Raw genomic sequence first — 13,911 nt, 5'->3', positions numbered from 1 at the left:
AGCTTAGACCCTGATAAAACAAGTAGCACAAAAATCACTGACCTGAAGGCAGAATACCATCTTGGGAGAACCATTTTCCAAGCAGGAAATGGTTTGGAAAGAAAGTGGTGTTGCCCTGTGAGCAGGACATGCAGCATTAACTCCACGGGCTGTTGTTTAGTAGTTTGTGTTTAGCATACTTTTTTTGAATGACTTCTTGCACCTGAGAAGAAACAAATAGTTCTGCATCCACTCAGTTTTGATAATCTGGGGGGAATTGCTTTTTGGAAAGTAGATTACTAAACTTCTAGGACCAAAATCTCTTGTTATTACTGGAGAGGCTGCTGTTCATGTGCATCAAGGCAAATCAGAGGCTGGAGGAGATTTGATGGACTGTCTACAAAGCTGACTGCCTGTTGACTGTTTCCCTCTTAGGTCTTTTACCCTTTCTCCTCTGTCTCTGCTACTATGCCTTTCCCAATTTTATTTTGTTTTTAATTTTTCTCTCTCCTTTTCTCTCTTTCCCATGTTTATGTGAAGTGATCTTTTCAGACAAGCGTCACAGAAAAGCTGTTTTTTAGATTAACACAGTCTCTGCTTTTTTATTGACTGGCTTGTAACAGCTAATGTGATTTGCACTTCTGTGTGCAGCTCTCTATTATTAGACCCACCATCCTGGGACTGATGTGCAGGTAACTATTAGTCACCAGTGGAGCTGCTAATTGGGTAGATTAATTGGTTGTTCCAATTGGATTTGTTGTCTCCAAACAGAGCTGTGATTAAAGCAAGGGAAAATCTCTGCCTGGCTTATCTTTTGAGAATGAGTGACTTTAGTGTGATGTGCCACCTTGTCCAACTCAGATGGCTGAGTGTTAATGCTCAGCTGTGTCCCCAGGCTGAGTGGGGAGGGCACAGCCATTCCTGCCCACCCTCCTGCCATCAGTCACCACAGAAAAGCCTCATCTTGGCCCATTCCCTGCCCAGGCAGTGCTGGGCACTGCAGTTCCTGCCCACTCTGTTGGCAAGGGGCACTGCCTGGTTCTTACACAATGCCTCTCCTGCCACTGCCCTGTAGGTCCTGTCCCTGTACTGCAGGAGTCTGTTCTTCAGCTTCTTGGTCCTCACAGCCTCCTCCAGGCTCTCCACATCCAGCTGGAATCTAGCCAAGATCTCCTTCCTGTTTAACAATACAGGAGGAGAAACATGGTTGTAGTCCTTGACATTTGTTCAAAAGCAGGTTGCAAACCCAGGGCCAGCCCCAAGAGCAGGGTCTCTGAGCCTCATTAATGAATCTCTTTTTTATTGGTGCCTGTCCCATGAAGTGTGAGTGGCTGACGAGTGGCAGAGCCAGGGCTAAGCAGGGACAGACGTGTGCCCTTTAGTGCTGAACTCTGGCAGGACATGGTCAGTGGCTTCCAACCAACTCCAGAGGCAAAGGCATTCCACAGACCCCAGGTTTGGTTCAGGGACATTGCTCCTTATCAGGCTGTGAGCTGTGCCAGTCCCAACAGGCCAGTGGGGAACAGCAAAAGCCGAGTGCACACCAGCTGCCGTGGGCATTGCTCTGGAATTGGTCACTTTTAAAAGCCTTTTATTATCCAGCTGTAACAAAGCTGCTTTGTGCCATAAATACAAAGCCATGACCCTCTTCCCCTCGCTGTGTCAGGTGGGTAAGCAAAGTTCCTTTCGTAGTTCTTCACAGCACTCCCCAGGGCTCACTGCTTTGTGTGGGAGGCAAGTTAGAAACCACTGACAAGAACAGAGAGGAAAGCCCTCTGCCCTTCTGTGCACACGTCATGGGGCTCATTGTAGCAGATTCTGTCCTCACCAGCTCCCCTTCAGTCTCACCTGCAGATATTTGCATCTCTGCTGACACCTGTGGAAAAGCAAATTCTTTGCTCTCAGTTCAGAATTGCCTCTTAGGCAATAGTTGCTGAACCAGTGGAGCCTTGAGGTAGAAATCCCATGCAGTGATCTTTGCTAAACCCTTCCCACTGAATCAAACATGCTGGGGGTGTGCTCAGTGCAAACACAAGTGGGTCCCAACTTACAGTAGCCAGTTATGCTTTACAGGCTGATGCTGGGATCACTGTCCATTTGTATCTGGCCTGGAGCTTTTTATTGACTTGGCTGTTGAAGTCAGAGTTGTGCAGAGCTGAGGGAAGGGGAAGCCTGACCTGAGTGAAAAGTTGCAGCATTGTTTGGTCTGTGTTTAACCAAACAAAATGGAGTGAACAGGATAATGTGTGCCAGGCACTGGCTGGTGAGTTCCATGTCCCTGCTCCAGGTACTGAGGCTGCTGAACTCGGCCCTAACCCCAGTCAGGGCTCTGCTGTGCCCCAGCTCCAGCTGTGGGAGTGTCCTCTGCTGCCACTCTCACAGCCTTCAGAGAAAGAGTAAAGGGACCCTGCCTCAGTCTGCTGGGACGAACAGATAATTCAGTCTAAAAGTTTCAACAGAGGGAAGACATTTACTGCCAGGCAAAGCTCAACAGCATTGTAGGAAAGTTCTTTGGTGGTGCCTGTGTGCAGCTCTCCATCTGTGACAGGAAGCTGGTAAATTGTTATGTTCTCTGGTCTTAAAGGTAATCAGCCACACTGTGTTGATGGGAGCCTAGAGGACAAAAATGAGTGAAATCAAACTGAATCCAGCAATTGGAATATAATCTCTTTTTGTCTCTCCAGGCATTTCTTCACCGGCTCCGCCAGAATGCTGTGGACAAAGCTGAGAAGTACATCACAGAGGAGAATGTTAAGGTATTTCTTCTGTCTTCTTCGTTTTCTTGATAGGGAAAATGACATGCAGTGAAAGGCTGGGGTCAGGGATATGAATATCAAGTACCCTCTTGTCATATTGATGCTTGTTATTAAGCTGGTTCCCTGAGGAAACGAGCTCATGTTGACAGTTTAGCTGCCAATCCGTTTGCCCAATCTTAGAGCTGTCATCTCCAGCAATTTTTCATCTCACCAGCTAATTTTGGTAGAATTTGACAACAGTGTAGGGCTAGAGATATCAACTCTTGGTGAGATTTGTGAAGTGGTGAGTAGAGGCCATTTCAGTGTCTTTGATGGGAAAGGCGGGGAAAGCACAGCCCTTTCTCCTTTGCCTGAAGTGTTCAGTTACCCAGTTCCCATCTGCTGTCTTCTACTAATCTAAAACTGATAGGACTTAGGAAAAGGAGTCAGGAGTACTGCCCTGTGTTCGAGTGAAAAGGAATTTGGGTTCTTGTGGGAGGACTAAGTAATGTGAGACCCTTGTGTCAGGAGTTCCTGAATGAATTTTGCACTGGAAAGAGATAAGGGCCATAGAAACAGGACTGTGAGGAGCTGCCTCTCTGGTGCCTGTGGTCACAGGGGCCTTGCTGTTCATTATGGCCATAAGTATAAGCAGCTCTTTCTTGTAATAGTAATAACTCTCCTGATGTGTTAGTGCTGTGCTCCTCTCAGAGCAAGCACTCCTGTCACCTCCCTGACACACATCAGGGTGGGCACTGCCTTAGGCACAGGAGCATGTGCAGCAAAGGTCTGGCTGCTGCCCTGATTTTCAAGCAACTCTTATCTGCAAATTCTGCTGCAAGCAGAGCTCTACTGACCACCACAGAACTCATCAGATGGCACAGATACTCCTTGGATCACAAAAACACCCCCAAAGGCTGCTCCTGAAGGATAAACTCATCCCTGACAGATGTTTTCCTCTTGCTTGTTAATCCCCTTTTGGCACAGCTTCTGGCAAAGCCATGCAGGCAGGGGCTGCCCTGTCATCACATCTCTTCAGCCCTGTGACGGCACCATCACAGGCTCTGCCTGAATTAGCACAGGAAGTTTCTGGGAGCAGCCAAAGGTTTGTAGCTCCCTGGCCCTTTCTTGGGTTTGGAGCCCATCAGTGCAAGTTCAGTGCACTGGAATCTTTGAGTTCACTGAGGGCTGGCAGGGAGCTCTGAGGCACAAGTGAGCATTCTGGGGGTGCACTACCAGGTATCTCAGCATTCCTGAAGGGAGAGGGGAGCAAGGACAAGGAATGTGCCACAGGCTCTGCTCTGCACACAGCCAGAGATGAGGGAAATGCTCTGTCCATCCTTGGATAACAGAGGGCAGAGAGTTGAACCTGGGGACCTGCACAGGGGAAGGCTCCTTTGATTCCTGATCTAGTCTACCTGCTAAACCAAAAAGAAACTAGTTACAAAGCAGGAATTGAGGTTTCATTCCTATCTCTAATTACTGGACTTAATTTACACATGATTGTTCCTCTGAATTGCTGCCACATCCCCAGCCACCAGGCTGAATCAGTGTGGTGTCTGGGGAGTAAATCCCACTGCATAAAGCTGAGGAGTTAATGTTGGGAGAGGCATTTTGGGAATTGTTTGAAGATGTCAGGCTCGATCACTTCCCACCCCAAATGCCAGGAAGATGAAGGCTGGCTCTGTCAGGCTCCTGACTCTGGGGTTCAGAGGAGTGGCACCCACTCACTGAGCCAGGCCTGGGAAGCTTCTTCCCAAGTGAGAGCTGGTTTGACTGCACTGCACATCTTCTCTTTGCAAGTGTTGTAGTTAAAGCCAACTGGCAGAAGCATTGTCTGCACCGTGTGTGTGTCACTGCAGCCTCCAGGAGTTCCTCTGCCCATTCAGGCCTCCTGCAGGGCTGCTAGTGCTGGTGGCTGTCACCCCTCAGCAGGACTTCTCCCCTCTCTAGGTACCATCCCATCTCCTACATGTGGGTTTACACTTTCTCCTCCTATTTGTATGAAAATTATTAAGACTTTAAAATGTGTGTTTATAGCAACTTTTACCCTGGCAGTTCACTGCCCTTAGCACACATACATTCCAGTCCCTGGGACCTCACAATTGTCACAGTTACCCTTTAGCACAGGGCTGCACCAGGGGCCTCCTTCCCTGTGCATGTGCCTTTGGGACCACCAGGGTCAATGCAAGGGGCTCTGAGGTGTGAGCACTGTGCACTGTTCTGGACGTGGGGCAGTGAAATGCTCCATTCCATGGGGCAGAGATGTCCCCCCTGTTTACAGGGACACCCCTGTGTGTGAGAGCTTCGAGCCCCTTTCTCTCAAAGGGGATTTCTAATGCATGGAAAGGAAAGGCAAAGACTCCCTGCTCCTGTTTCCTGCAAAGTGAGCTTGGTCCCTGGGGCTTTGGTTACCTGACTGTCTCACAGGGAACATTCTGTGGGCTGGAAAGAGGTTGCTGGTGTTCATAATGCTGAGGGGTCTGAAAAGATAACCATCATTTACAGCAGGTACTCCAGGAGCAATAAGGATTTCCACTGAGGGCCAGGAAAGGGGCAAAGACAGTGTAATTCACTCTGTGCAGACCCCTGTCTGTGCTTTAGATCCTCACATGGCAAGTCTGGAGCCACAACATTTTGGTGCTACTACTTAAGCCAACACTCTGAGGTATATTAAAAGCTAGCAATGTTTTTCACTTTGTATTTCAGATCCTATTTTCTAACATTGAAGACATTCTTGGTGTTCACAAGGAGTTCCTGGCTGCCCTGGAATTTTGTTTACAACCAGAACCTCAGTCTCAGCATGAACTGGGAAATGTTTTCTTAAAATTTGTAAGTACAATGACTTAATGCTATCTGAAAATGCAGTTTCCTGCCATAAGCTCTGCTGCCCCTTAGCAAGCCCTAATCTCTAAGGCTTGTAGCAATACTATGACAATGTGTGTCTTGTATGAAAGTTGTAGGTAGGGTGGGAAAAAACTTATGAATGAGAACTTGTGAATTAGAACAATGGACACCACAACAAACTCAGCCAAACAATGATGTATTTTTAGAAACTCTTCCTTTTCCCATTGAATTATTTTCTTTTTTCTTTTCACCCAGCTGATCACAATTTATTGCTGAGAATTTGTCTGCTTTTGTTTCGAAAGAGCAGCACAAATTCAAGTAAATGAATAATTTTTGTGTGTTTTACAAAATTTTTAAAACTTGAAATCTGTAAAAATGAAAGATCAAAATTAGACTCAAAGCACAATACACCATTAACAGTAGTTAGAGCCTGTGCACACCTTTGTCCTCCAGGAAATGAAGGGTGGTGGGAGAGGGTTTATCTTGCTGAACTGCAGTACAGGTTCCAGCTCTCAGCCTTTGAGCATGGAGCACACAGGGACCTGCCCTCTGTAGCTCCAGGGTGAATGCAGCGTGGCTGTGGAACTGCTGCTGCTGACTCAGCAGTGCCAGGGGCCGAGGGAAGCGCTGCCCGGGCACAGACTGACTCTGCCAGGGAGTGCAGGGCATTTGGGGAGGTACTGCCCTATACCTGGCCTTGTGCCTGGCAGCTGATGCCTCTTCTGCTGCACAGCTGGAACGTGGTGGTGTGTCTGTCCTGGGCTGCTCTGAGAGCTGAGCTCCCTGAACCAGGAGTGCCCAGCCCCACAGAGAGTGCCCAGCCCCACGGAGAGTGCCCAGCCCCACACAGAGTGCCCAGCCCCACGGAGAGTGCCGAGCCCCACAGAGAGTGCCGAGCCCCACAGAGAGTGGTGAGCCCCACAGAGAGTGGTGAGCCCCACAGAGAGTGGTGAGCCCCACAGAGAGTGCCGAGCCCCACAGAGTGTGCCCAGCCCCACAGAGTGTGCCCAGCCCCACAGAGAGTGCCCAGCCCCACAGAGTGTGCCCAGCCCCACAGAGAGTGCCCAGCCCCACAGAGTGCCCAGCCCCACAGAGTGCCGAGCCCCACAGAGAGTGCCCAGCCCCACAGATTGTGCCGAGCCCCACAGAGAGTGCCGAGCCCCACAGAGAGTGCCGAGCCCCACAGAGAGTGCCGAGCCCCACGGAGAGTGCCCAGCCCCACAGATTGTGCCGAGCCCCACAGAGTGTGCCCAGCCCCACAGATTGTGCCGAGCCCCACAGATTGTGCCCAGCCCCACAGAGTGCCCAGCCCCACAGATTGTGCCGAGCCCCACAGATTGTGCCCAGCCCCACAGAGTGCCCAGCCCCACAGAGTGCCCAGCCCCACAGATTGTGCCCAGCCCCACAGATTGTGCCCAGCCCCACGGAGAGTGCCCAGCCCCACGGAGAGTGGTGAGCCCCACAGATTGTGCCCAGCCCCACAGAGAGTGCCCAGTCCCACAGAGAGTGCCCAGCCCCACAGAGAGTGCCCAGCCCCACAGAGAGTGCCCAGCCCCACAGAGTGCCCAGACCCCCAGCACGGTCCTGCTGCTCATCCTGCTGCTCATCCTGCACTGCCCCTGTCCCTGTCACTTGTTCCTTACGCTGGGAAATTGTTCCTGTGGCAGATTTCTGGGTTGTGTCTCCCTTGGCCTGGTGTCAGTCACACACATGTGCCATCCTCTTGCCTAATACATGCATAGAACATCCCATATTTGCAGTTGCATACATTGAGTTGCAAGCTGGACTAATTTAAATGCAAAGTTACCTAATTCACATGCAAAATAATTAGAAGTTGCACACTTTTTTCACTTGGAGCAGCCCTCCTGAGATGTCTGAAAATTAGAAAGCATGTATGTAATAGCCATTTCTTCAAATTCTTATTAACTCCCTTAAGCCACAGGCCCATTTCCTATCAAAGTATGTTCTATTAGGCTTTCATAATCAAAATTCATGCTTTCACAGTTCATCAGGTTTGAGTGGACAGCAATTATACAGCCATTCATGACTTGGAGCATTACCAACTGCCCCCTTATTTAATCTTTATTTATACTGTGACAATTATTAAAATAGTATCAGAAAGTGGGATGCTGGGACCATGCCCCAGAATTGTGTCAGTGTGAGGACTGGCAGCAGCTGAAAACCCTCCTGGTGACCCCAGAGAAAGGGAGGGCACATCCCCTGAGTGTGCAGTGACCACCCCTCGGCAGCACAGGCCTGAGCAGGTCAGGAAAACATGTGGCAGGTCCTTCAATTCTGATACTGAATATTGCCAGATGTTTGGGGACATAATATCTAGAAATCAGTTCAAGGGAAATGTGGTTTATGTTCATTTTTTAGGAGCACTGTTTCATGAATGATCAGTTTTACTGTCTGAGTCATCAGGAATCTTGTTTTGTTGACAATTATGTCTTCTGTTTAGGTTTCTCATGTTGACAAAATTGTTTTCAGCCTGCTTTGAAACAAGCAAATGCCATGCCTTGTTAAAAATATGTCCAAATAGAATGGTTTCAGTTTTCCAAATGTCTTGTTTTTTCTAGTCAAAACTATTTTCAAATTTGTACTAATTTGTGGGCAGTTCTAATGGACCCAAAATAATATATTTGGAGAATAAACCATTGGTTAAAGGTTTATTTTAACCAGATGAAGAACAGTAAAGGCTTACCAAAATCAGGAGGTCTTGCTGTGTATCCATCAGATTTGCTGAGTAAGAAGGTGCCACTTTTATGTGGGCACATCTCTGACCATAATTGCACTCTAGTCTGGAGCAGCTGCAGGTTCAGAATTGCTGGGCTGACACGTGTAATTCTGTAAGTGGTCGTTTGCTCCCCAGGCGGGGAGGGAGCTGGGCCTGCCCCTCACCCAGAGAGGGAATGGAACCCTCAGCCCCGGGGGCATTTCAGTGTTCTGTACCTGTGGGTCGGGGTGTGTGGCACAGCTGGGGAGGGCTGAGCGCAGGGCTGTGCTGGGGGGGCAGTTCCTGTGCTGTCTGGAGCTGCAGCAAAGGCATTTTGGCGTGCTCTGGATGTGACCTGCCCAGCTGCAGCACCCAGAGCTGCAGTCGGAGCCCCGGGCAGTGCCGCTTGGGAGCTCTGCTGTGGCGGGGCTGCGTGTGAATGGCTCTGGCTTTGGTTCCAAGAGTGGGGCTCCTGTGGTCCCAGGGAGCTGAGGAGAGGGGAGAGGAGGAAACGTGGGAGAAGCTTGGATGTAGGAATTATTCAGTATCTCTGGTTTTTATGGCTGACAACCATCCTATTGCCTTTTTTCTGTTGTGCTCTGGGCCCGGCCCTGCCCTCTGCAGCTGATGGTCTGAGCCTCTGCTCCTCTGCTGCTTGCCAGTGTTACACCCCAGCAGCAGTAAGATCAGCTGCTGCTGAAGGACCAAAGTCTTGCACGTGTGCATTCCACTCCCCTTTGTGGCTGCTGTTCTATTTGCTTTGTGCCATTGTGTCTCAATTCTTTCTTTGGAAGTACAAGGAGGGGGAAAATTTCATCAGATTAGTGATAAACCAAACCTAAAAGCATTTTACAGTTTCTCTGAGCATGTACATCTACCATGGAGCATTTGACCAGAATGTCCAATTCTCCTCAACTAACATTAACTCCATTTCTTTTCCATGTGACAGCAGCAAAGGGAATACCCAGGGAGTGCAGCTGTATTCCCATGGATTCATGTTGCAGAACTCCTTCACTTGGCAGTAGGTTTTTGCTTGGCTTAGTATGAGCTGTCTCCAAAGTAGCTGGATGCTGCAGAGCTCTTCAGCTAACTCAGGAAGCTTTAGGAGTGCTAGGAGTCAAATCAAAACTCAAAAAAATTAACTTCCAGGTGCTGGGGAGATGAAACAGCTACTCTGTTTTTCCTTGCAGAAGGACAAATTTTTCGTGTATGAGGAGTACTGTAGCAACCACGAGAAAGCACTCAGGCTGCTGATGGAACTGAACAAGATCCCAACAGTGAGAACATTCCTCCTGGTAAGCACCTTCTCCAGTACTCTTGACTGAAGGATCTCACTTTGCCCTGTGTTCAGAATAACCCTCTGGTAGCCCAGGAATGCTGGGCCCTTTGCAGGCAGTGCCCATTCCAGCTGTGCAGCACTCAGGGTGGGTGGGTACTGAGGCACCTGGTGAGCTGATGCACAGAGCTGAGCACCCCTCTGGAGTGAGTGATTGCAGTGGAAACAGAGAAGACTTTTAATTTTTTTTAAAAAAGCAACAAAAAAAGAGCACAGATTGTGGAGAGTAATGTAATAAATCAGCAGCAGGACTAATTGTCATTGGATTTGATTCCCTGCTCATTTCTCTGGCCAGTTCACCATCTGCAGGCTCACCAGAAATTTCTGACACCCTTTTGGTCTCGAGTGCAGTTGTGGGCAGGAAATGTAGTCTGGATGAATTGTTTTGACAGCATCATTGCTGCTTATATCAGAAGTGACCTCACTCCCCATCCAAGCCATGGTGGATCTGTGTTGGGAGGGACTGTGGCCATGCAGGCTTCAAGTGCCTCTTCAGAGTCTGGGCTGGAAACAACCAGTGGACAGTGCCTTCTGCCCAGCACTCTTTATTTTTCTTTCTTTTCTTGGTTGTTTCTCATCCTTGCTTTCACCTCAGTTCAGCTTGATTTTTGCGTGTCTCTTTTTCTTGGCTGTGGGTGCACAGCATTTGGAACTGGCTTGGTACATAGATGAGGGAATAATTTGGCACATTAGCTTTTTTCCTAGTAAATTCTATGAAGCAAAAGATAGGCTGTCTTTTTGCAAAGGACCTGCTCTTCTTTCTTTCCTTTTTGCCAAGGGTCTGCTTTTTCCCCAGCATAGTCCAGCAAAGGAAAACTCCTGCATAAATGTCAGTCACAAGCAGGGCCAGAGTATTCCCTCAGCCCCAAACTCCAGGCCTCGGAGGGAGCAGCAGGACAAGCCCTCCTGTGGGTGGGCAGGCAGAGTCTCTTTGTTGTGTCTCATTTCAGTGAACCTTGTTAAACCATTACCCTGAGTCCCCAGATGACCCTTTCCTTGTTCATGGGTTCTCTGGGTGCTTCTGTTGAGGGCAGCTAATGAGAAAGAGCAGGGAAAAGTGCATACAAACACCATCCTTCCCAACATTCACAATGTTCTCCACCTCCCCTGGACTGACAAAGGCTTCTGTCTGTGTCACTGGCAGCAGTGACACGCTGATTACAAGGCACATAGAAGATGTCACACTGTCTGCTGTGGGTTGCTGCAGCACCTGAATCCAAGAGACTCTTAAAATAGCAGTAAATATGGGAAGAGAGGCTGCACTGAAGTGTCTACTTTGCTGTGGCTTCTGTAATTTCTTCCAGGCCTCCCTTTCCTCCTCCACTGCCTCCCAAATCCAGGGCTACAATGCCACTGTGCAGGGAAGGCAGCCTTAAAATACAAAGCTCTGCTTGTGAGAGTAGATTTGGCTGGATTGCCCCCTCCCAGCTGCTGGAACAGAGAATGTGGGAGAGTGTTTGCAAAATCAGTAAGTGCTAAAGGGCAGTTTTGAGCCCAGAGCTAGAGGGAGGGCTGAAAGAAGAGATGGGAAGGACTGAATCACTCGAGACTTGGAAAATTGGACAGGGAGCATTGTGAGCTGGTAGCCAAGGCCACAGATCTAGAATAGCCTGGGGAAGAGTTATTTTACAGACAATTGTCTGTAAAAATACCAGTTGGGACTAATGAGATTCTATGTATGATGTCTGTGAACATTCCTTGAAGAGAAGGATTCTTGAACTACAGCCAAAAATCCACTACATTTCAGAATGTGTCTGAGCCACAGTACACATTTCACAGGGAAGATGTTACTGGTGATGACCCAAAGCAGGCCCTTCTTGGTTGAACTGCATTAAACTTCAGCTCCTGAGGACAGGAAGTCCATCTGAAGCCACTAACAGAATCTTCAGGGAAATGTATAAAAATCTTACAGGAGGTCAGTGTTCATTTGTCACCCAGGTTATAGCTTATTGTGACAAAACAAGGACAGACCAAGGACTACCAATGGTTTTCTTCCCCCTGCTGTACCCATTTCTTGTACTCCTTCTGTGTTGATCCTGAGAAATGAGTGTGCATGGTCTGCTGGGAAGTTCCTGTGTACTGGTTTGGCCAGCAGAGTGCCCAGCCAGTGTGCCCAGGCTGTTTGTGCAGCTGGTTTGGCCAGCAGAGTGCCCAGCCAGTGTGCCCAGGCTGTTTGTGCAGCTGGTTTGGCCAGCAGAGTGCCCAGCCAGTGTGCCCAGGCTGTTTGTGCAGCTGGTTTGGCCAGCAGAGTGCCCAGCCAGTGTGCCCAGGCTGTTTGTGCAGCTGGTTTGGCCAGCAGAGTGCCCAGCCAGTGTGCCCAGGCTGTTTGTGCAGCTGGTTTGGCCAGCAGAGTGCCCAGCCAGTGTGCCCAGGCTGTTTGTGCAGCTGGTTTGGCCAGCAGAGTGCCCAGCCAGTGTGCCCAGGCTGTTTGTGCAGCTGTGCTCAGGCATAGTGTTTGTTTTGTCACAGAATTGGTGAATGTGGTGCAGATGAGTCATTTGTTTCAATTCCACTTCAGTTCCCTTCAAATATAAGGACTGGAATAGAGCTAATTAAATTTGGCTCTGTGTCAGTGGTCGGTGGAGTGCCATTGCCTGTACTTTAGGTGTGGCAAAGTGTTTCCTGCCTGCAATGCACGTTACAGGAATACAAAATTGTGTCAAAGAGCTCCTGAGAGCTTGGAGTCTGAGGTAACATTTGTCTCCTTTTCTGATTATAGGGCTGTATGCTCTTGGGAGGCAGGAAGACGACAGACATTCCACTAGAGGGTTACCTGCTGACTCCAATTCAGAGAATCTGCAAATATCCACTCCTGCTGAAGGTAAACCAAAGGAAGTGTTTCTCCAGAGAGATTATGCCATGAGTAGAGGTTGTTCAGCTCAGAAAAAACAGTGACCATTAGAGAGTGTGGTGGATTCTGATTCTCAAAGGTAGTGAATAAATTGTGTCCTGTTCCAGAGCTGCTCGATACTTTCTAGCACAAAATTACCAGAGTGGACACAAATGCCTCAGACATGGGAACAGCTGAGGGAAAATGCAGGAGGTTCTGCTGTCCCTGACCAGAATGGAGCTCTCAGAGCAAGGGAAAAAAAAGAGAGGTTTAAAAATAGCACAACCCTCAATTTAAATGTTTGCTCTCCCTTTGCTACTGAACTGCAGTTACTGCTCCTGAAATAGCTGGTTTGTGTTCATGGGGATTGGATCTTATTTTATCTAATTCCCAGAGCAAAGATACTTTTGTATTCCAGCTGATGAGAACAGTGATAGACCAGACCCAGCCTACTTTCCTCTTCTACCTTTGTTTTCAGCAAGAGCTTGTGAGCAGCCAGGTTTTGTGGTAACTTTGATATGACCTGGTTTGGTGTGAGGATTGAGCCTAACCAAATAGGCAGGTTTGGCAGCCCTGGTTTGCACCACAGAATTCACACCTGTCTGTGTTTGAAAGTCAACCCAGGCAGGAGGGGAAGGCACAGATTTTAAATATGGGAACTATTTTTTATTAATATTGTATGTGAGGATCCCTCTTCAGAATAATAACGTCTGGCATGGAGTTGAGTTGGGTTTCTTACTGAGGAATGACATGCTGGAACATCTCCAAGTGCAGATATACTTCAGGCATTTATCACAAGAATTAAAAAAAAACTATGATATCCTGCAACTGGTGAACTTACGTTTTCTCATCCTCTGAGGAAGCTGTTTGGGGTTTTTTGACTAGTAAATGATGGAGCCAGAACAATGATTCAGATGATGGTGATTGAAAAATTTCAATTTCATTTAGAGTTTCCCAGTTTTTTTGACTCCAGCATTGCAGCTTTGGAGTGGCTGACTGTAAACATTTTTTTTTGGTTGGGTTTTTGTTTGTGTTCTTTCTTGGTTCTTTGGATTTCTGTTTGTTTTACTTTGGAGGTTTTGTTTTGGAGTTTGAACACTTTGATTGCTATCTTTCTGTCTAATTTGCAAGCCTTTTAGATGGTTTGAAGGCTGGGACTCCAGACTAGCTACGGTTTCACACCCTCTGTGCAAAGAGAGAAGTAATGATATTAACATTTTTGCCCCCAATGCAGTTCCTACCTGCCTCAGACAGCAGGCAAGAAAGGTAGTGTAGAATTTGCTGGTCAGTCAGTGACTTCTTTCTAACTGAGAAAGAGGCTTGGGGTAGGCCCAGGCAACACCAAAGTGTGCTGTGTGTGCTGGGCACTGATTTGGGCAGAGGGGAGGATGCAGAGGGTGCCCAGCCCTGGAGGGGAGGGAGGACACACACTGTGTGAGCCCCGGGAGGCAGCAGAACTGCTGGAGGA

General features: G+C 48.4%; 1 protein-coding gene across 4 annotated transcripts in view; it reads left to right on the top strand.

Moving 5' to 3' along the window:
* Positions 1 to 13,911, top strand: part of PREX1 (phosphatidylinositol-3,4,5-trisphosphate dependent Rac exchange factor 1) — a 117,729-nt gene that overhangs the window by 46,741 nt on the left and 57,077 nt on the right. For all 4 annotated transcript variants that reach the window (XM_071572541.1, XM_071572540.1, XM_071572538.1 and 1 more), the window contains exons 2-5: positions 2,664 to 2,735; positions 5,424 to 5,546; positions 9,468 to 9,572; positions 12,333 to 12,434. In XM_071572541.1, coding sequence (XP_071428642.1) covers positions 2,664 to 2,735; positions 5,424 to 5,546; positions 9,468 to 9,572; positions 12,333 to 12,434 — 402 coding nt within the window. The remainder of the gene's footprint in view (positions 1 to 2,663; positions 2,736 to 5,423; positions 5,547 to 9,467; positions 9,573 to 12,332; positions 12,435 to 13,911) is intronic.

The sequence above is a fragment of the Pithys albifrons genome, chromosome 18 (assembly GCF_047495875.1).
Source record: "Pithys albifrons albifrons isolate INPA30051 chromosome 18, PitAlb_v1, whole genome shotgun sequence".
Lineage (NCBI taxonomy): Eukaryota > Metazoa > Chordata > Aves > Passeriformes > Thamnophilidae > Pithys > Pithys albifrons.
Note: the sequence above shows the minus strand (reverse complement) of the source record. Positions and strands in the feature narration are given on the sequence as shown.